The sequence below is a fragment of the Capricornis sumatraensis genome, chromosome 21 (assembly GCF_032405125.1).
Source record: "Capricornis sumatraensis isolate serow.1 chromosome 21, serow.2, whole genome shotgun sequence".
NCBI lineage: Eukaryota > Metazoa > Chordata > Mammalia > Artiodactyla > Bovidae > Capricornis > Capricornis sumatraensis.
This window is the reverse complement of record NC_091089.1, coordinates 32,658,638-32,681,664: the sequence shown is the minus strand read 5'-3', so window position 1 is coordinate 32,681,664 and position 23,027 is coordinate 32,658,638. Positions and strand designations below refer to the sequence as shown.

Sequence of the window (23,027 nt, the reverse complement as noted above, 5' to 3'; positions counted from 1 at the left end):
TGTTGTGCATTTTTTATTGGCTGTCGCATATAAAAAGCCATTGCCTCATCTGGTTTTTCTGCTGTATTCTCATATTGTAAATCACATAATGCCTTCCAATCTAAAGTAAAACATTCTGGTCCAAAATGCCATTTCAGAATTGATTTATCATTACAGTTGATGGAAACATTTCCAGGGGTGTAAGAAAACTATCCAATGTTTGATTCATATGCCACAGACTGCTAAAAATATCTCCATGCGCTTTAGACAACAGATTCCAGGATGGAGACATACACTCATGCTATTTTTGATCGTTTTTCCTACCCTTGAAAGAGGCAATTGTAGCTTATGTAGCAGCTGGCTGGGTTATTGCTTCTATAATATAATCCATAATGCAAAAGCAGCTCTTTTCCAAACATTCTAGAGTAACTGAAGTTGTTTACATGTCTCTGTTAGGTAATTTTCCTATAACTTTGTGCCAATTGGTTTCATACTATTTGGTAAAAATCTTCATTCAATCAAGACAACTGCACTTAGTTAAATTTTTTTCATACAGAGAATTATAGGAAAGTTACAGCTAGCTGATTTGAGGCCATCGGCATAAAGTCAATACAGAGTTTTAGAAAAAGAAAGCAAACTACAAAAATGGAGTTGTATAATTAAACATCAAATAGTCCAAGTAATAAAAGTCATAGATTAACTGTCTCTCAGTTCTAGTCAGATCCTTTAAATACTGTCCCACCACCTGAGCGTTGGTTCTTTTATCAGAAGAGTGCCTGTCTTTAAAGTTGGGAAATTTCAGTTCTTTTGGAGCTCCAATCAGCTGTAAAAAGTAATTGGCGTCTTCTTCCAAAGTTTCAAATTTCCCTACGAAATCGTAGTGGATCAAACAGGGATAGCAGAGTTTGCTGACCTTTTCCCAGTGAATGTCCATTCCTACTGGACGGTGAGAGTCCAGCAAATAATGGATGAATTCTTTGAATTTGACTCCAGATCCATTATTTAATGCTTCTTCACAGGCATTCGGCCGATATTTCTTTATAATCGCCTTTCCAAATACTGGATGGTAATAACTATTGGGGTGTTCAAATTTGTCCCTAAATGCTGACACTAATCTTTCCATGGGATCACGAACAAACACAGCTTTGGTGTAGGTGTTTAAACGACTATAGATCCCTTTTAAGTCAAAGCTGTCTAGCTTTTTCAAGTGCTTCCCATAGTGAACAGCATCATGGGAGATGTTGTATGCAGAGGGGGCCAAGCCGTTGAGCACCATCAGAATTCTCTTCCAGTTGGAGCAGCCAGCCTTGGGTACTTCACAATATAAGATCTTGTGTTTATCTTCTACATAGATCCTGGAGACCATGTGAAAAACGTGGGATTGCGGACGACTCACCCCACCATATTTCTTGCAAAATTCCTGAAGGAAAGACCTACGTTTTTCTTGAGTTGCATCAATTCTCTTCCATTTGCTGTCTGTGACTAAGCTTTTATTTAAAGGGCGAATGTCTACCGACCAATTTGTTTCACTGAACTTCCTGAAAAGGATCTTTGTCCCTTGCTGTTTTTCAATCAGCTGAATTGTTGGGGACCCTGGATTCCTGCCCAAAGCTGGAGCCTCTCCTTGGGAGTGGTTGGTCTCTGTGAAGACCCTAGTAGGCCTCTTGGAGTTGAGTAGATTTTCCAGTTTATCCTTGGGATCCTTGAGCATGTGGGACTTGGGGTTCTGTTAAAATAGAGAATGAGAAATGTTGAAAGAACATTCACAATTATGGGTATATTGATAAGGAGCTTAACATAATTGTTTTAAAATGTTATCCAGGGGTCACATTTCATATAAGCTGGCAGAACAGTTTAGCAAAGCATGCAGAATATATGGCTCATAAGCTTCTTCATAGAAAATGTAACAAGGAAAAATGGTATCCAGGCATCGCTCTGAATCAAAGCTACACATTGTACAGTATATGTATTTTGGTTATTATTATGTTATTCATGTAATGTTCATGTGGTGTATTACTTTGATAGATTTCTCATGCAAAACTGTCTGTATATTATTGGGATAAAACTGCTAGTTGTTTTTTAGAATTTATTTACTTGGTTGTGTCAGGTTTTAGTTGGAGCATGTAGGACCTTTGTTCCATCATGCAGGCTCAGTAGTTGCAGCATGGACTTAGTTTCCCCGTGGCATGTGAGATCTTAGTTCCCTGACTGAGGATTAAACTTGCATCCTCAGGTTCAATCACCTGCATTGCACAGTGAATGCTTAACCACTGGATCACCAGGAAGTCCTCAAACTACTGGTTATTGATTTGAATCTATGGTCACAGTAAGTTTGTTATTATTATTATTTTTTTTTTTATTATTATTATTATTTTTTTTAAATTTTAAAATCTTTAATTCTTACATGTGTTCCCAAACATGAAAGTTTGTTATTATTTTTGTACCATCTTCGCATCTGTGGCTGTCAGTTATATAATCTTGTGCATGCGTGCGTCTTAAGTCACTTCTGTTGTGTCCAACTCTTTGTGAACCTAAGGACTTAGCCCGCCAGGCTCCTCTGTCCATGGGATTCTTCAGGCTAGAATACTGGAGTGGGTTGCCATTTACTCCTCCAGGGGATCTTCCTGACTAAGGGATCAAACCTGCATCTCTTTGTGTCTCCTGCATTGCAGACAGATTCTTTACTGCTGAGCCACCAGAGAAACCCTCATGCAATCTGACAAAATGCAAAAAAAGTATACACAAGATAGAAAGGAAAAAGCCCTGAATTTTCTATCTTAACTTTGCCTGTAATGCAATAAAATAAACTCCATAATTCTGTAGGTCAATGATTATTGAGCTATTGAAGAGTGTGTGAGCTTCAAGCATTGACTTAGGGCATCTGAATGTAGACACAAAATGTAGCTGTATTTGGATTGAGATTTTTGTTACTTTTTTGGGGGGGGGAATTCTATAATGTGCAGAATATAGCAAGGCCAATTATAAAAGTCTAAATGGCCACTTCAGTTTTCCAGGCACTTGCAAAAACTGATATATAATTTTTTCCTCTTGGAAAAAGTTTTATTTTTCTAAAATTCATTTATCACAATAATTTCACAGTATCATACAGTTCCATTCATGTATGAGAACTTCCCTCTTTCCTCAGTGAAGAAAGACTAGGGAATCCAGAAATGTCTACTTGATGTCCTGCAATATAAAACTGTATCAAATGTAGGATGAGGATTTAGTTCTCTTGGTGGGATGGTTCAGCCCACTTACCGTCTGTTCTTCATCTGAATATATCCTTCCTACAACTCTCAGAAGTGACTTGATAAAGGAAGTCATGGGAGACAGGGTTTACAAGGTGGCTTCCTCTGATAGTGACACCAATTTTAAGAACCTTGACTTTTACCCTGGGTAAACTGCAGAGGCTGTGGAGAGTTCTGAGCAAAGAAGTAACATGATCTCACCTGGACTAGAAAAGGATGGCTGAGGAGACTGAACTGAAGCTATACAAGTGGGGTTGTCAGCAGGGTATTAGAAAGATGAATGAAAAACATGATGTGTTGGGGGACTAAAGCATGGGACTACCAGCCTAGGGGGAGGAGGGAGTGGCGAGGAAAGTTTCCTAGCAGATTTGTGTATATATACCTAGAGGGAGATAGCTACTGATCTAGATGGATTCACCATTTCGTTCTCAGGGTCAAGAACAGTCTATAGTCTCTAGTAATTATTTGTTACATGGAAGAAAGAATGTATGACTTGGCAGATTAGGTCTTCAAGGATGATTAGGAATTTTCTAGCAAATTGAGCAAAAGAGCAGAGGAATGAAGCACTGTGTATGGGAGTCACCTCCAGGCATCACAGTCTTTCCATTGGCTGAGCTTCAAGGAGAGATGCTTATTTCTGGTGGAAAAGGTTGATTGAGTAAGCCCTGACCACCATACACCAACCTGTGGAACCCCATAAAACAGTTATCAAGATCCACCACACCACTGAGCCAACTATTTGGGGGTTAAACTCTAAAAGCATTTGTCTGCTATCTTCTCAGAGACTTCCAAGGTGACCTGAAAGCTTTGAGTCCCTCTTTACCCTGATCAACAACTTGCAGTCCACAAAGTTTTCACTACAATATAAACGTTGACTTGAGGTTTTGAAATGGAGCATGACCCCATGGTCCTTGCCTCCCGTGTCCTCTGCTGGCCTTTTGTCTGTGGAAAAAATTTTTGCCAACAAGTAAGTTTAATCAGGGAAGTAAGAACATGAAGAAGGAAAGGAAAACAGTCAAAGGTGACCAAGTAATAATAGTTTAGTCAGTAAGCAAAGCCAAGGACTTTTAGATCCTCTTCAAGGGCCACCCAGGTGGCCTGGGTTCGAGTCCTGGTATGGGAACTAGAAGTATCGTTTGGGCTTCCCTGATAGCTCAGTTGGTAAAGAATCTTTCTGCAATGCAGGAGACCCTGGTTCGATTCCTGGGTCAGGAAGATCTGCTGGAGAATGGATAGGCTACCCACTCCAGTATTCTTGGGCTTCCCTTGTGGCTCAGCTGGTAAAGAATCCGCCTGCAATGAGGGAGACCTCGGTTTGATCCCTGGGTTGGGAAGATGCCCTGGAGAAGGGAAAGGCTACCCACTCCAGTATTTTGGCCTGGAGAATTCCATGGACTGTACAGTCTATGGGGTTGCAAAGAGTTGGACATGACTGAGTGATTTTCACTTTCAAGGGCTACAGATAATATTCTGAGCCATAGCCTGTGAGCTGTCTTGTAGATACTGGAACCCCCAGCAGCTGGGAGAAGTCAGCCACATGAGGACCAGACCACAGCCATGACGTAAGCTGCCACAATTCTGAGAATGGGCCTCAAGGAACTGGAAACAAACAGATCCTGGAACTGAAGATTAACTGTATCTAAAACAATCAAGATGATGCTAGTCAGACCACTGATGACCAATTTCAAGATGACTGTCAAAGCTGACTATGCTGTTTCTGCATATATTCCCCCATCTATAAAAGTTCTTGCCACCTGATTGTCTTGGAGCGGGGCGGTCGACCTTTGGACAGACACCTGCCCATCCCTCAGTCCCTGTTCCCAGCATCCAAAATAAAGCAAACTTTCCTTTCCATCAGCCTGGGCTCTTTAATGGCATTTGAGTATCGAGCAGTCAGTCCCCACTTTTGGTAACAGTCTGAAAGATCACAGTCATTCACGGTGGCACGGGAAGTACTGAGCATAGCCCTGAGATCAAACTGCCGCTACACTTCTGCTGCTACTGCGTCAACTCCAATGATAAGCAGTAATTGCTCTTATCATTGTTTTAACAGTCATCATTGTTGTAATAGTATTTCATCCCAGTGACCTAGTGAATTTCAAGGCTCCCCAGTTGTCCATTATTATCCAGGCTGTAATTTGTGTGTCTACAGATGGCCCAATTAATTCTCTCCCTGCCCCATTAACAAAAACAAAAATGAAATCAGCCCTCTGATGGCCCTCTGGACCTTTTGCTTGTGGTATCAGATTTCCCTTTATTCTCCAGGGACCTCTGGAATGTTTGCTTCCCATGACTTTCTCTGATGACTCTTGCACTTTTTCAAGTAGATGAAACTTCACTTCTTTACACCACTTGTCCCTCAGGCCAGAAGATGGGGAGCTGTTTGCTTATCTTTCCCTGCGGCTTCCAGGACACTCGCCCTCCTGCTTCTGGGAAGCACCTGGGTCCCGCTCCACCCGCTTTTCCTCTCCCCATCTGGTCATCTGCTTTTCCCACTGACCTTTCCACTTCGTGCACTGAAGACTTCAGCTCCAGGCTCAGACTCTGCTTCTTCATGCCCACTCTGTCATCACGTGTGGTGACTCCGACACCCAATAAACTCTCTGCTCCTTGACCACCTCGCCTTTCACAGAAGCATCTCCATTTTACGTGGACCTTGCTATTGCCAGAGTCTGTACCACCTCCATCACATCTCTGACCCCTGGCATCTAACCATCCAGTTAGTTCATCAGGGCTTCCAGTTCTGCAAATCTGTGACCACTTGTCACTATCTTATTCAAGCTCTTAGCAGCCAGCACGCCTGGTGACTCTCAGAAGTCACCTCTGTAGGGAGGTGTTCCTTGTACACCTTGTTTAATTTATGTTCCCCTCTGAGATTTTCTCCCACTGAACCCTGCTTCTTTTTCTCATACTACTTATCACGATATGAAATGATTTTACTTACTCCTATGCTATTTCCACCCCATCCACCTCTCTTGCCCTAGAATATGACTGCAGAGGTCTCATCTTTCTTGTTCTTTGTTGGATCACTGGTATCTAGCACGTTACCTGATGCATAGAAGATGACCAATAAATAATTGTTGAATGAGTAAATGTGACTATAATTTAACAATGGGCTTCTAAGGAGTCATTTTATGACCTTGTTGAAGAAAACCAGAGCTAATCAGAAGATCAAGGTTAACTTAGATAAATAATTGACTGATTCTTGTTAAGGCCGAAAATCTGTATTCAAACAAACCTTTGGCAGAAGAGAAAACAAATAAAAGAGGCACAAGGAGAGCTGCTTGTGCTAAAGTAGGTATGGAGGTGGGACCCTTACCGGCCTGCCAGATCAGATTGGTTCAAAGTCACTCAGTACTGCCTGGGAACTCCTGGCGACTGGCCAGCCATCTGGACTCCCAGGCCTTACTGTGATGCCCTGAAACAGAATCTGGGCAGAGGGGGGGTGGCTCTTGACTCTAATTTACTCTACATACAGGTGTGCTTTCCTGCTAAGTCGCTTCAGTCATTTCCATCTCTATGGCTCGTAGCCTGCCAGTCTCCTATCTCCATGGGATTCTCCAGGCAAGCATACTAGAGTGGGTTGCCATGCCCTCCTCCAGGGGATCTTTCCAACCTAGGGATCGAACCCTTGTCTCTTACAGTCTTCTGCCAATGCAGAAGGCTACTGGTTCTTTACCAGTAGTGCCACCTGAGAAGCCGAACACAAGCAATATATGGCAATTGGGGTCCACTGAACTGGAGCATAGCAGTGGAAGGTGAGGAGAAAAAAAAAAAAGAGTTTATCTCATACCATTCAGGAGAGAGAGCTTCCCAAATATGCTAGATGTGAATATTTCAGTAAGCAGAGGTAAATGCTCTACTCTAGGCAGGGTGTCATGTCGGCCCTAACATGGACCAGTTGAAATACCCTTCACAGATATCCACTTCCCTTTGCTGGAGGTCCGTATTTCTCCAGACACTTTCCAATCACCAGTATGGCTGGGGAGATCACTGCACAAGGGAAAATTTCACTGCTCGTATTGACTTCAGTCTCCTACTGGTTTCAGTTCAGTTCAGTTGCTCAGTCGTGTCCGACTCTTTGCAACCCCATGAACTGCAGCACACCAGGCCTCCCTGTCCATCACCAACTCCCAGAGTTCACTCATACTCACATCCATCGAGTCGGTGATGCCATCCAGCCATCTCAGCCTCGGTTGTCCCCTTCTCCTCCTGCCCCCAATCCCTCCCAGCATCAGAGTCTTTTCCAATGAGTCAACTCTTCGCATGAGGTGGCCAAAGTACTGGAGTTTCAGCTTTAGCATCATTCTTTCCCAAGAACACCCAGGGCTGATCTCCTTCAGAATGGACTGGTTGGATCTCCTTGCAGTCCAAGGGACTCTCAAGTTTACCGAATATCAATCTGTTTCCTTAGCTCTGATCAAATCAAGGTGGAAACAAAGACTTCACTCCAGGCACCCCATGAGGCTTCTGGGTGAATGGACATGAGACCCTCTCCCAGCAACGCCTCATTTCACCATCACTCACCTTTATAAAAACAATTACTAGGATCTTGTGACATCCCTCCTCTCCCCACCCACCCCTGCCTTGCCTCACTCTACTTCCCTTTAAATCACAGCAAAGACTGAGGGGTTTGGAGTACTAATAGAAAGGTTAATAGTGTGTGTGTGTGTGTGTATATATATATATATATATATATATATATATATATATACACATTTTTTTTTTTTTTTTGGCTATTCTGGGTCTTCATTGTAGTTTGCAGGCTTAGTTTCCCTGCAGCAATTTGAATTCTAATTGCCCAACCAGAGACTGAACCCGAGTACCCTGCGTTGGAAGGTGAATTCTTAATCATTGGACCACGAGAAGTCCAAGGTTAATGGAATTTTAAATTGGAGGCTGAAACCAATGAATTTCCATCATGATGGTGATAGTGACGACAGTAACAGTAATAATAAGAGTAAACTTACATTCCCATTTTCCTTCAGGGCACTTGGTTCAGACTGTCCCTAAAGCAAACACATGTAAAGTCAAACTTATCCTGTTCCTCCCCAAATTAGCTCCTCCTGCACTATCTTCTATTTCTGAAATGGTTCTAGGACATTCTGGTCCCCACTGACAGAATCTGAGAGATGCTCTGACAATCAGAAAGTAAACTGGTTAATTTACATCTCATAAAGTCTTTAAAAAAAACCTTTCCTTTTGTACTTATTATTTCTTAATTGGAGATATTCTTCAGTAGCCTCCTAATTGGTCTTTCTGAAAATTACTGCCAAATTAGTCTTAAAATATTTTATTTTTCATCCCTTAAAATCTGGAACTGGTTGAACTACAGATATGGGGTAGGAAATGGGAACCCATTCTAGTATTCTTGTTTGGGAAATCTCATGGACAGAGGAGCCTGGTGGGCTACCGTCCATGGGGTTGCAAAAAAAATCATACATGACTGAGGGACTGGGCACACGACAACATATAAACGAGTCTTATTTCCTCAGTTGGCGTTGGCAGCCTGTCTCCACTGGACCGCTGCTCACTTTGTGGTCTGCTCCTTTCCTCATGTGTTCTGACCTTTACTTGCTTCTATCAGTCTCTCAGCATCCCCTAGCCATGCTCTCCCCCTTTATTGGGACTTTCTGAATCTCCTAAGCTGAAAGTCCCACTTCCCTCATTAAAACCACCTGGGTCTCTAGAGAGGGATTCCACTCTCTTTGAAACAACTTCAGCACTTAGTCTGTACCATCTGTAAGGAAAATAACTTTATTCCAGCATACACTGAGATTTGATTTTCTCACTGGAGAAACTCTTTTCAGACACAGCTAAATTATAAACTCTGGCAAAAAGCTAGGGTTTTCCAAGTGTGCCTTTAAAGAGTGGATATTACTGCAAAAGCAGCTGAAAGACATGTAACCACAGATGAAAAAGAGAGTATTAAAAGAAGTGGAACAGAAATTGTGGAATATACATGAACTCTGCAGTAAATGTGAAAGCCTCACTCTTCTTAATTTTTAAGGCCTACTGTACCTCTGTGAAGTCTTCTCTGATCTCCAACATTTAAATTAATTGCTCTTCCTCTTTCCCCCTCAAAGTCATGGAACCCCTACTATACATCAGGCACTGTGCTAGATGACAGTGATGCGGTGGTGGAGAAGACAAATGTGGTCCTTGACCCCGTGGAGCTGATATTCTTATATGAAAAACAAATCAAATAATTACACACTTAATTACTATATTGCCACAGTGGCAAAGGCTCCAGCAGGAAGCTGTTGGAGGCTGGGAGAGCAGAAATGTGAGTACAGGGTATTAGACAAGTCTGCTCAGTTTGCGTGTCGGGTCCTCTGCTTAGCACTTTTTGTTTTACTCTAATTGGTTGTTACAGTTGGTTATTTAGGTGACTAGCTTTCCAATTTATTTTAAGTATATTAAAGGTCAGAGTACAGTCTAATTTTTTTTTTCCTCTCCTTTCTGTTTGCACCCACTCCCACTAGCCTTTTTAATTTAGATTTTTCATATCACGTTTTCTAAGTCACTTTCCTGAATATATGGACATTCTATTATGTGATTGAACTGCTTTTTAAAAAATTTATTTTTAATTGTGTTGGTTTCTGCCATATAACAACGTGAATCAGTCGTAGGAACTGCTTTTGCCTTACTTTGTCTTTTTAAAACTTATTTTATATTGGAGTATAGTTGATTAACAATGCTGTGATAGTTTCCGGTGCTCAGCAGAGCAGCTCAGCCATACATATACATGTATCCATTCTCCCCCAAACTCCCCTCTCATCCAGGCTTCCACATAAAATTATACAGAGTACATTCTTATAAATCTGTATTATTGCCATAAGTATCTGGAATAGTATTTTGCATAAACACATGTTTTGATTCAATGGAAGCAAAAGCAGTATCATTCCTGTACTTCCCGTTTTTCAGGCAACTAACTTACACTGGCTTTATGCTGTCATGAGTTTCAGTTCTGCAATGCTTTATCTGCTATTGTGCGGCTGATGGAAACTACGTGCTCAAGGATTTCCATCATTCATTTGATACACAGTGAACTTCTGCTATATGTTGTTCTTGGCATTGTAGAAATGGATGAAGGAGATAAAATTTATAGTCCTGTGAGGAAGCCAAAGTTTAACTAGGTTGATTAAAAAGAGCAGCTTGTGAAAAAATTCTGACAGTTGCCATAATGAAAGGATGCATAGGGTATTTGGGGAACAAAGAAAATAGTACTTTATTTTTCTCAAGAGTTGTTTTGTGGGGCAAATCTCACAGAGGAGGTGGATGCCTGAGAGTCTAGGAGGATGACTGGGAAGCTGACAGGTGGACCAGCCAGGATGGGAAGGTACCATCAGGGGGACTCTTGGGGGACCAGATTCAGATAAGAGGAGAGGCAAGCGGGTTGGATTCATTCCAGGAAGGCCTTGGGCCCATATAGATTCTAGACTGCCATATAGGTGACAGGGATTTTCGAAGGCAGGGACTTAGAATGAACATTCTATAAACCGCAGCAGCAAGAAGGCACGCCTGGAGAAAGGGGCTCATCCAGAAGACAGCTGAGGCCGTCCACCAGGAACTCTCAGGAGAAGAACAAAAACAAGGGGGTCAAAATGAAGAAGAGGGAATTATTTGGGGCCTATTTAGGAAACTGATCAGACTGGGAGAGTGGCGGTGAAGGAAGCAGACAGAACGGATTCCCATCTCCCAGAGAGAGGACACAGAAGCAGACGGTTATGGGAGGCTGGGGGGTGGGTGTGGTGGGTACTTTAACTATCTTCAAGTTCAGACCTCCGCAGTTGGAGGTGCCTTGGGAAATCTGTCAGTATCGGGACTCTAAAGCTGGGTGTACAGATTCGGGAAGTGTTGGCTGGTGGAGGTGCTAGCTGACTGTATGGGCTTTGAAAGTATTTCCTAGATAGAGAGGCACATGATCCCAGTGTCTGAGGTTTACTAAGTGCCTGCTATGTGCAGACCCATTGCACACACCACCCCCTACTGCCAGGAGAAATCTTCCACTTCCGCTTTTCAATTGAAGAAACAGAGCCCCTTCACTGAACCCGTTTAAGGCACGCAGGGCTTTAGGACAGGGAAGAGCCCAGTCCCAGGAAGCAGTGTATAGTCAAGGCCCTGTTTCCTCGCCATCCACTGCCTACTAGTCCGAAGCTACGTGAGCCCTGGGAACAGCCACGCCGACTGTGACAGCAGCAGTGACTCTGGCAGGACACATTCCATTTGTCCTATTTGGCTAAGCATCTGCCAGACCCAGATCAGATTTGTCAGTGTCAGCATCTCTGAGTGACACACACGCCCCTCTGGCTGAGTCGCCGGCAATATTTGACAACTCAGCTTTACTCAGGGATGCCTCTTCAAAGCCCGCTCCAACCCTCTCAGTACAGAGCAGGCGACTCACCCTTTGGTGGTACCGTGGGCTACCAGGGCCCTGTGCTAGAAACAGAGGGTGGCCTGGGGCACTGGACCTTGCCTGGGGGAATCCGGGGGTGTGCCAAGAGGGATTTCTTTTCAGGATTTCAGGCTGAGAAAGAATGCAAAGGAAGACTGTAAGCCATAAACTCGCAGCAAAGCAGGACAGAGAAACAAGAGAATAGAGTGGGTCACCTAAGGAGAGGGTCAGAGTGAACTTATCACGGACAAAACAAAGTGATGATCTATCTGTTCCAGTGGACGGTGGTATGGACGGTCTCTCTCCACGCGACGTGCTTATGCGCATGCTCAGGCGAGTCCGATTCTTCACAACCTCGAGTGTATCCCTCCGGCTCCTCTGTCCATGGAATTCTCCAGGCAAGAATACTGGAGTGGGTTGTCATTTCCTACTCCAGGAGATCTTCCTGACTCAGGGATGGAACCTGAGTTGCCTGCATTGGCAGCCGTATTCTTTACCACTGTGCCATCGGGGAAGCCCTGATCTCTTCAGGTATTAAGATAAACTTTATCACCTTTTAAAAATGAATATTATTTCATCAGTGATAAAATTTGAAGCTTTTTTGGGGATTTCCAAAAGATGTAGTTTCTCCTGAATATGACAATTTGATTCAAGATGTCATTGAAATGGCCGCTACGACGTATCAATGGCCATAGCCAACTTCTTTGGTCTCTTTCTTCTCAAGGCCAGGTGTGAGCGGCACTGGTCCCGATCATTTAGTCTGAGGCTGGGAGCTTTCAGTCCGGAATACCTCCTCCTCCAGAGCTGGTACGGAATGAGCTCCTGATAGACTGCGAGGATCACGGAGGGGCGCCTGCCCCCTACAGACCAGCCTTGGTAACTGCAACTGTTCGAAAGGAGCCGTGGGGAGAGAAGGGGTGGGGAAGGAGGAACTGGGGACAGTCCACCCTTCCTGTTTCTTTCTTTAGGCAGAGCCCCAGACCCTCGAAGCAGCATTTACCTGGGGAACTGTTTCTTCTCCACCCATTACAGAGCTACTTGAGCCCCTGGGACAGCAATGCCCACTGGCAAAGTAGCAGTAACACTAGCAGGGCTGGTGATGACGTCCAACCACACTCTTATATGGAGACACTGATGGACAGGATTCTGCCTAATCTACTTACAGAGACACCGCTCTCATCAAGGAAACAGGCGAGCACAATTCTCTAAAGGTCCTTTAGACACTGCATCATTGCCCCCAATCCCCTTGCTATGATCCTATAATCTGTTTCTTGGAAGGAATAAACACATGCTGACATACCTTGTTCAGAAACAATATCACAGTCTATCAACTCCATTATTCCCCATGCCAGAGAATACTGCTCAAGGCAGGAGGAAGGAGGTCTCAGGCTTCACACTGGGGATTCTCTTGGGCCCTCCCATAACTGTAGCCACTAACAACTAGACTATAGCCAATACTGCAACAGGATGAAAGTGGATGGATGAGCATCACTCACTTGTGAAACCCACAGAAAAGGCGGGTGCTTCTGGACCAGGTATCAGACCCATGGGGAAGACTCTCTTGCCTTACCTGAGACTCATATATTGAGATTCCTAGGTCCAGACCATGCTCCCTCCTGAACGAGGAAGGATGTATTTATACCAAGTGGCAGGGAGACTATGAGAGCTCCAGTCTCCTAGTTAAACTGTGCCTGCTGGACCAAGGGAAAGGATGGCCGGGGAGGGTGGTTTGGGGATGAATATTGTCAAAGGGCTTCACCTGTTCAAGTGCTGCTCAAACAAGTGCATCCTCACCCCAACTGTCAGGTGGTTGGTTATGCGCACATTCCCATGACACCCACTCAGTATCTTACAGCTGGCAACTCCTAGAGCTAAGGCTAAAATCCAAGCTTGTCTGACTCTGGTGTTTGTCCTCATACAGCACATGTTTACCCCACAAGGCTCTCAGTGCCACCACATCTTTATTTAGAAGATGATGGAATTTCCTTGCTCTGAGATCCAAGTGAATATTATCTTTTGTACTGAGCTACCCTGAGGTGACCAGATGTATCTATGTCAGCTTCAAATAGACTGGACAGTGGACATCGCCAAGCCTTTGATTGCTTCTCTTCAATTTGAATTAGATAAGTTGGGTACCAAGAACTGATGCTCTACTGGACAGTCCCAAATAATTAGCTTGGTTGAGCGGGTCCTGGGCTCTTGCTTCTAGAAAATCACGATGTAACCATGATGCTGCCTGGACTTTGGGTTTCCTGTTATGCTGCATAAAGCACACAGATATAGTGATCATCTGCTTAGCTTTTATGTCTCAGAACGAAGCTCCTTATCTTCACAGCATCTTTATTTCCTTTCCTGCTTCTACACTCCTGTTAGACACACCTATCCAGGCTTGGTGATTTTGGAGGGGTTATGTCTTCACTCCATCCCTGGTGGCCTTGTCAAGAAAACTTATTTTATATTATTACAGCATTTCAGCGACTATAAGTCTGAGAAAACACGTAATACATGGGCACTGCTGAGCTGTGTGCCTGGATCGGGGATGAAAGGAGGAAAACAGAAGGTTTCCTGATCGACTCCCGGTGACAAGTGAACCTGGTCCCCATGGCTTTTTATTGAGACACTGGCTCTATGATGCTGTCTCCATTAGGATTTATACGTTGGGGATAAATGTGCACTTCTTGCCATGAGTAAAGGGATGCCTGAGTGTTGAGCCACAGCATCTTCTACCTCCCCAGACCCATCAGCAGGATCGTCTCTCCTCTGGACCCCAGCATAGAACTCATTTTCAGCAAAGTCTAGTTTCCATGTTCTAAGTTGGTAATTTATCAGATGGTTGGCCCCAAAGACAGAAATCAGAAGAGTTTTGTGTATTGCATTTTGGTTATTTCCTGGGGGTCTTATTGCCCTCCAGGCGGTGGTCTGCAAGGTAACTGCTATTATTCTGCTCTACTAATCTCCTCTCTTACTTACATCCAATTATTTTCCTGTTGGATGCTTCTTTAAGGTATTTCCAGCTCCCAGCCCTGCGTGGTAACAGAATGAGGAAGATAACCATGGAGGCCCACAGGGGCCCAGAGCACTTTGCACAAAACCCCTGAGTGCCAAGGTAGGTTGTGAGACACACATTTCACACTCCTTCAGCCAGACAACTTGTGAAATGGGAGGGAGACCACACTTAGTGAATTTTTACCCTATTCATGCTTTACTGGTAACTTTCAGCTGACCTTACACCAGTACTTTCTACCAAATCAATCTCTCTCACTGGAATAGGACAGCTAACCAATAAACCTGGGGTAGTTGACTCAACGTCCCCAGAGTAAAAGAGATAATGATGCTGATTTTATGGAGTCATGAAAAATAAATGGAACAAATACACAATGCTTGCCATGTACATGATATTAGACAAAAGGCTGAGAAGTGATCTGGCATGTGGTATATACTCATTAAATGTGACTTTTAACCACAACTTTTGTTTCTGCCAAGAGAATCATCTTCCTGCAGTAACCCTGGGGACCTTGCATTAATCCCTGTCTCAGACGGTCAATTTGCTTCCCACTCCCAGACACCAAACTATTCATTTTTTCTCTAAAGTGTTCATCCCCACTATCAGGGTATCACATGTGTGTGTGTGCTCGGTTGTGTATGACTCTTGCAATCTCATGGACTGTGGGCCACCAGGCTCCTCCGTCCATGGGATTTCCCAGCAAGAACACTGGAGTGGGTTGCCATTTCCTCCTCCAAGGGGTCCTTCTGACCCAGGAATCAAACCTGTGTCTCCTGTGTCTTTTGCACTGGCAGGCAGATGCTTTTCCTTGGCCACATTTTTTTTTTTTTCACACCCAGACTATTGGCATAGCCTGCTGGCAGAATTAAGTGATGCATTCATTTGATGAATACTTATTATAATCATTTAATACGTGCCCTGTGTAATGGCACTGGGGACAGAGGACCAGACAACTCTGACAAGGGTCCTGTTCTCAGGATACTTACATTCTTGTGAGTGAAGGCAGATAATGAACAGATAAGTGAACAAAAGGTTTGATGATGATATGCGTGATGTAAAATAAACACTGAAACAGAGATGCGGTAGAGCATGAGGGGCAGTAGAGTGGAGGGACTCCATGAACTAGGGCTCTAGGGTCTAGATCTATTTGTGGAGAAGCTGCTCGAGCTGGGATCTGAATGACAAGAGGAAACCCCAGATCTGGGAGTCGAGCACTGCAGGCAGGGTCAGTGAGAGCAAAGGTCCTCCAAATAAGAACGAGCCTGGTCAGGACAGAGGGCAGGCCAGTGTGGTTGTCGTGTTTAAATGAGAAGGGCCCAGGTTTCCCTGCTGGCTCAGTGGGAAAGAATCCGCTCCACCAATGCAGGAGACCCGGGTTCGATCCCTGGTCCAGGAAGATCCCACATGCTGCGAAGCAACTGAGCGCATGCGCCACAGCTATTGCGCTTGTACTCTAGAGCCCAGGAGCCGCAACTACTGAAGCCTGCGCCCCCTAGAGCCTGCGCTCCTGCAACAAGAGAAGCCACCATGATGAGAAGCCCTCACACTGTAATTAGAGCGGAGCCCCTCCTTGCCACAGCTGGAGATAAGTCTGCACAGCAATGAAGACCCAGCTCAGACATAAATAAATAAATATATTTTTTAATTAAGGGCTCAAGAACACAAGATAAAATCAAAGAGGAGGGCAGGATCACATGCCATAGGAGCGCCAGGTCAAGGAGAATTTAGGATTTAGGTCATAGAAAAGAAGTAGGATTTTATCAGAGATGTGCTCTGAGCCACTGGAAGTTTTAGATAGGAGGAAAACATGATGTGATGGACAGTGTATGAAGTTCAGTCTGCTGGCCAAGTGGAGAATGGACCGGGGGCTGCAGAGTGGAAGCAGAGTAGCTTGGAGAAAGGTGGGTAGCTGCTATCAGAGGCTATGGAGTCAAAAGGAAAATACAGGTTATAGTTTCAAGATCCTGCATTGATTTTCCTAATTTTCTCGACTCCAAAATTTTCAGTGTCACCACATTATATTTCCTGCTGAATCAAACCTGAGAAACTTTGGTTTTCAAGATTCTCCCCGATTCCTCCCTGGCCACTTTTCATGGCTTGTTGGCTTCACCAAACTCTCACACTGCCTACATTGTGTAGCTAATAAGCAAGGGAGTAATAACACTCTCTGTGCAGCATTGATGGTGTGTTTGTCTTCTCTTTCAAGACATAAGTTCCCTTTAGAACAGGCTCTCTGCTGATCCTTCCCTCTACATCCTCCATCATATTTAGTACTGCTCTAAATGCAGGGTATGTGTGGAAACTGCTTACTGACTGATGAAAAACACACACCACAAGCATTCGTTTCTTCAGGATTTCTCTTGTATGAACGGGGTGATTATATGTCAATATTCATTGCACCATTGAGCCAATATGCAACACATGAATCATCTTGGAGATCAGCAGATGAAGCTTTCTTGTAATCTTTCCATTTTGCTGAGATAATTTCACTTGCTTCAGAGTTTATGAGGCCATAAGTGGCTCCCATCTGTTGATGAACATATTTCTAAGAGTCATTTAGTCTCAAGTATGAAATACTTGAGGGGAAGTTAAATAGTAACTTTTATATAAAGTGTCATCTCAGTAACAGAACCAAGATTGGAAGCATGTGTTCAATTTTGGTCTTTCATTTTCAAAGCTTTCGGTCAGGCAAAGAATTAATTTCATTTGTTTATAAAGCAGATTATGCCTAATAAAATCTATTTTGTTTATGGTCACATTTTAGTCAATCCATTGCCTTAGCAAATGAGAGACATCTGATTGGCTAATTAGTCAACATAGTAAATTTCATTATTCCACATCCACGGAACATTGGCCTAATTGAATTATCCAGTAATAGTATGAAGGATATATTTCCTTTTAATACATTTTGAGCAAGGCTCATACCAGTGATGAAATAGTGAAGAATCTTGTTTATTCCATCCTTGTTTTGATGATCAACCACAGAATATAACATAAGACTTCTGTGGATAGTAACTTTTTCCACATTAAGGGAAATAAAGCAAGGTAGCAGCTTTCACTGGGATCCTTACTGGTCCTCTGAATTTTCACCAACTGTCTGTGCATCTTTTCTTTCCTGGAAACTTGTTTTTTGGTAAGCGCTACTTTACAAAAGAAAGTTTCAATAGAATTAGTTTTAATTTATGCATAATCAAAGAGATAGTTTGATCACGTTCTCTAGTTATAGGTAGAAAAACTATCTCAGATACTTTCTTTCACTCCTGAGGTTCTGATGGGGACTATCTCCTCGGCAAAATACAGAGACACATAAAAGTCTATAAACAATATCAGAGTTGCCCATGGGATCTGCTATGAGGGGCCAAAACAATTTATATAACATGGATTCTACAGAATTTGCATTGTATTAATGACACTACTAGTTATTTTCTTCCTTCTGGGCTTATAGAAATATTAATTGTGGTCAAATGTTGTAAATAGTGAAATTCAAACTGATAAAGACAAAAAAGGATCGTAATTTGTAAATACAAAGGAAATAGCCATTTTAGCATCATTATAGGGAACAGAGCTCAACTTAAGCTATCTATAAACATTATCTTTAATCTATATACATTATAGAAAATTTCTGATTCCTTGATCACTATTTATTTCTTAAAATACATCTTTATGTACACAAACAAATTTTATTCAAAATGATGACTACTTAAGTGCCTCTTTCACACAATTCCAGAATATATCAAGTTTCCAGTTGAGTCCTTCATTCAGTGGTTTATCATGAGAAGAAAGAATAATATGGATAAAATAGTTTAAAGGTAGAGTTAAAAAATGTTGTATCTGAGAATGTATACTCAAACATGATGACAAATAGACTCTTTGGCCCATCTGATCCTAGTTTTAACCCAAGAAGTAAGGGACTTTCTACAGGGAGGAGGTGTTTGAGTTTCTGAATGCTGATGGGTCTCCACTAACTGCTCCTGACTTGTAGAACGTGGTTACTGAAGTTAGTTGCTATGTGTTGAGGAAAATCCCAAATGATGGTGCAGACCATTTGGCTCATAACATCTGCTGAGCTGAAAACTGCAGTTACCCAGGTAAACTCATCTTCAGGTATGTGTGTGCATGCTCAGGCACTTCAGTTGTATCCAGCTGTTTGTGATCCCATGGACTGTAGCCTGCCACCTCGTCTATGGGGTGTCCCAGGCAAGAATACTGGAGTGGGTTGGCATGACCTCCTCCAGGGGATCTTCCCTACCCAGGGATTGAACTCGAGTCTCCTGTGTCTCTTACACTGCAGGCAGATTCTTTACCCACTGAGTCATCTGGGAAGAGCCGATCTTCAGGTACAGATGCTAGCAAATAGGAGGGGGTATGAGTAGAAAACTCAAAACAGAGGAGGAAAAACAGAAGAAACAGATTGACTAGAAATCCCTTGTGGAATCAGTTTCCCTGGACTGCTGAGTGATAGCAACTTAGGTGTTAAGATTCACTTATACTAGATGGTAAATTCACTGTTTTCATCCTTTTTAATAGGAGCTACATTTTAAGCAGTTTCAGAATCCATCTTTTCTTACTTGAGTACATAGACAGTGACACATTATGACTAGTATGAAAAACTTATGAAAGAGTTTTCAGAAGTAAAGTACTTTTCTGGAAAACTGAAGAGTAAGAGAAGATTTCATCATTGTTGAGAATACACGTTTCTATTTCAATTCTTGTTTTATGTCCATGATAGTTTGGTCTGGGCTCCACTGAGGAAAATTGCCAATGGGCAACAGATTATCCCAATGTACACTTTTTTTTTTTTTTTTAGCTTTAATCTCTTTTCAGGTGACAAATAGCTTTTCTCTTAGACCAGATCATTTGATTTTTCACTTAATTAATTAAAAAAGTAATTTAATGCTCATCAGGAGCCCCAGAGTGAGTACGTGCTCATCTTGATAGTTAAAGCATTTAAAAAGAAGTTTTTTAAAAAAGATCTACCACACCATAAATATCTGTATTCTAGAATCTCACAACCAATTGCTTCAGTACTGGTGTTAAAATTGGAGTACTGCTTAGGGTGGTCATACGTGGAATCATCTAATTAACAGAAGAACTTTCGGAACAAGTAATAGGACAGCACAATAGCAAAGAGAAAGGATTTCAGAATGAGATCCATCCACACAGATTCAGATTCCAGCTCCACCACTCATCATCTGTATGCCTTTAACTAAAGATACTTAAAGCAGCAGAGAACAGTGGCTGGTGCTTACATGGTAGGGCTGGATTGTCTGCTCCCATCCTTATCTCAGGCAAGCCACTCAACTTCACTAATTTTGACTCCTTGAATTCGTACCTGGCTTCCAAGGTCACTGCTGTGAGGTTTAAATGAGAGAATTTTATGTACAATACCTATGCATAAGAAGTTCATGAAACACTTAATAATCATGTTACTAACACTGTCTTCAATTATGTCCAACTCTCTGTGATCCCATGGGCTGTAGCCAACCAGGCGCCTCTGCCAATGGGATTCTCCAAGCAAGATTACTGGAGTGGGTTGCCATTTCTTCCTCCAGGGGATCTTCCTGACCCAGGGATTGAACCCACATCTCTTGCATCTCCTGCATTGGCAGGCACGTTTGTTTTTTTTTTTTCCACTAGCGCTACATAGGAAGCCTAATAATTATGTTAACCATTGTTATTATTCATTTAGTGCTAAGCATGGCAGGACCTGAAAAATTACTAAATCTTTCAACGGTATTTCCACCCGATGAGAAAGGAGATTAAAATACTCATCATCCTTGGCTTGCTATGACAAATAAACGAGTGACCAGAGCAATTCTTGGTCACAATTATTCAGAAACAATCTAAGCGTGAATGATCGCGAGTGAGAACAGGTGAGTGAGAATTCTCTCATATCTGAATTGCTAATAGTTCTCGTGGTGTCGCTAATAAACTGTTTTCCTTATTCCAGTCAGTATTTTTTCTATTGGTTTTCATGCTTTTAAAACACCTGAGGTCTGCCTTCTCCTCCCTCTGTTTGTCTTGACAATATAGTTCCAAAGACTATATTGTCTTTTTCCAGTAGACATCCTCACGTAGTGTTTTAACTTTCTCGGCTTCCAATAAAACAGGTGAGTGCAAGCCCTTTGACATTTACACCTGGGTATCTTCCTGATGTGAAGCCTTACGACCTTTCATAAAGCCCATCTTTCATAAATGCTTCTTTGTTAACCACCGTTAGTGCTTCCACTTTTCAGTCTTGCTTTCAGGTATTTTAAAAAAGACTCATAAATTGGATGGCTTTTTAAAAGCACAATTTCCAATTCTAGAAGGCAATCTTGGAAGAGAATGAAGGGAATGGGATCTTAGCCTGTTCCATTAGCACTGAATCTGCCAAGAGAGACGCTCTTTGGGTCAAAGTTGTCTCCTTGAGTGCATGGCCATTTTGATAAGAATAGTGCAAGGTAATGTAATCCCACTTTAAAGTCAGAAGTTGTAAAGTTCACACTACACTGAAAAGAAGCAGCAGTGAATGACAGTGCCATGCTTACATTCGAGAAAAATCTCGAGGGCCAAGTCTTGATTCAAGCAAATGTTCAGTGTTCTCCAGGCAGTTATGGGATGTGGAAATAAAGGTGGGGTCCCCTTGCTCTTTGATTCTTTATTCCCCGACTGTGTGACCATCATTTGTAGAGACAGAGGGCAGCCTTAGCTGTGCCTTCTGCTTTTGGTTTAGAGTCCTCACATGGGAGGCAGAGGACAACACCTGGTTTCTGCCTTATAAGAGTCAATGTAGTCTGCCTGCATCCAGCAGTCCCTCTGGTTTCTAGGATAATAAATTACTGAGTGAAAGAACTTACATTCAACCAGCAATTGGTCAGATGCTTAGGATGTTCAAGTTTTAATTGTGAACACAGAAATGAGCCAAACATGATTTCTTTCCTTTGGTGCAATACTGTTTCATTACAAAATCACATAGGACTATCCATAATTAGAATATAGAGTAGAAAATGCAAGGACCTATACCAAAGGGGCAGAAAAATAACAGGAACATGGAAGAAGGAAAGATTACTCTTAGCTCTGAGATGAGGAAAGCTTCATGGAAGAGGTGATACTGGTATGAGGTGCTGGAATATGAGTAAATGTTGTACCTGCAAAGAAAAGGGTGGGTATATTGGTGGAACAATTTTAAATAGGACCCGTTAGCCTGGTGGGTTATAGTCCATGGGCTTGCAAAAAGTCAGACATGACTGAAGCAACCTAGGACACACATATGCACATTAGCTCTATACACAGGAGAAGATTGGGAAGTAAGGCTAGGGAGGCAAGGGGCATGCTCTCCAAAGCAGATCACAGGGCCATGGATAGGATTTTATCCTATAGATGACAGGTGAGTGGGTTCCATCTTGGCTTTTTATTGGAATCACATGTTGAGTTTTAAGTTGTAGATGTCTGATTGATATCATATCAATAACATTTATGGGGCCTAGAGCAGGAGGATGAATGGTGGCCCACGCACTGTATCTAAATATTCAGAAGTTTTAAAGTAAGTGATACTTAAGACCCTGCCTTCATTTTCATCTGGGGTCTGCAGTCTGTCCCAAAAGATCACTTGGGCTTGGAGGCTAAAGAAGCCCCCTCTCCCTGAGGGCTACCCTTCCACAGGGGTCTGAGTGGTCCTTGGTCCAGTGGACCTTCAGGAGGAGAGCGGGGCAGAAACTGGACTCCTAGGCAGCGTCTGGATCTGTTGCCACCAAGGACAGGATGATGCAGGAAAGCTCATTAGGTTCTGGGAAGGGCAAGTTCCCTCACCTCACGTCTCACTTTTCTGGCCTGGGAGTGTCAGGCAGCTCTAAGTACCAGCCAGAACTACACTGCCTACTGCACCCACCTCCCAAGCAGAGGCGAGGGCGGAAGCACCATTATGGGAGGATCGCTGTCTGCCTACACATCCTCCCACTTCTGGGGGGTTGGGGGTGGGGCGGCTACCTGGAAACCAGACCAGCCTTTCTGTTTCTCTGGTTTCAAAGGGCACAGGCTAGATATTGTCATACTGAGGGAAGCAAGTCAAACAGAGAAAGACAAACACTGTATGATATTACTTATATGTGGAATCTAAAAAAACGGTACAAAAGAACTTATTTACAAAACCAGAAACACAGTCTCAGATGTAGACAACAAACTTATGGTTGTCAGGCGGGTAAGGGGAGGGAAGGGATAAGTTAGGAGATTGGGATTGCCACATACACTCTACTATGTATAAAACAGGTAACTAATAGGACCTATCGTAGCACAGGGAACTCGACTCAATACTCTGTAATGACCTATATGGGAAAAAAAAAATCTAAAAAAGAGGAGATATATGTATACCTATAGCTGATTCACTTTGTTGTACAGCAGAAACTAACACAACATTGTA

The 23,027-nt window shown here is 42.8% G+C and overlaps 1 protein-coding gene across 1 annotated transcript in view; it reads right to left on the bottom strand.

The window, feature by feature from the left end:
* Positions 1-616: 616 nt before the first annotated feature.
* Positions 617-23,027, bottom strand: part of CHST9 (carbohydrate sulfotransferase 9) — a 237,597-nt gene continuing 215,186 nt past the window's right edge. The window contains exon 5 of the mRNA XM_068993962.1: positions 617-1,705. Within this exon, the coding sequence (XP_068850063.1) occupies positions 617-1,705 (1,089 nt within the window). The remainder of the gene's footprint in view (positions 1,706-23,027) is intronic.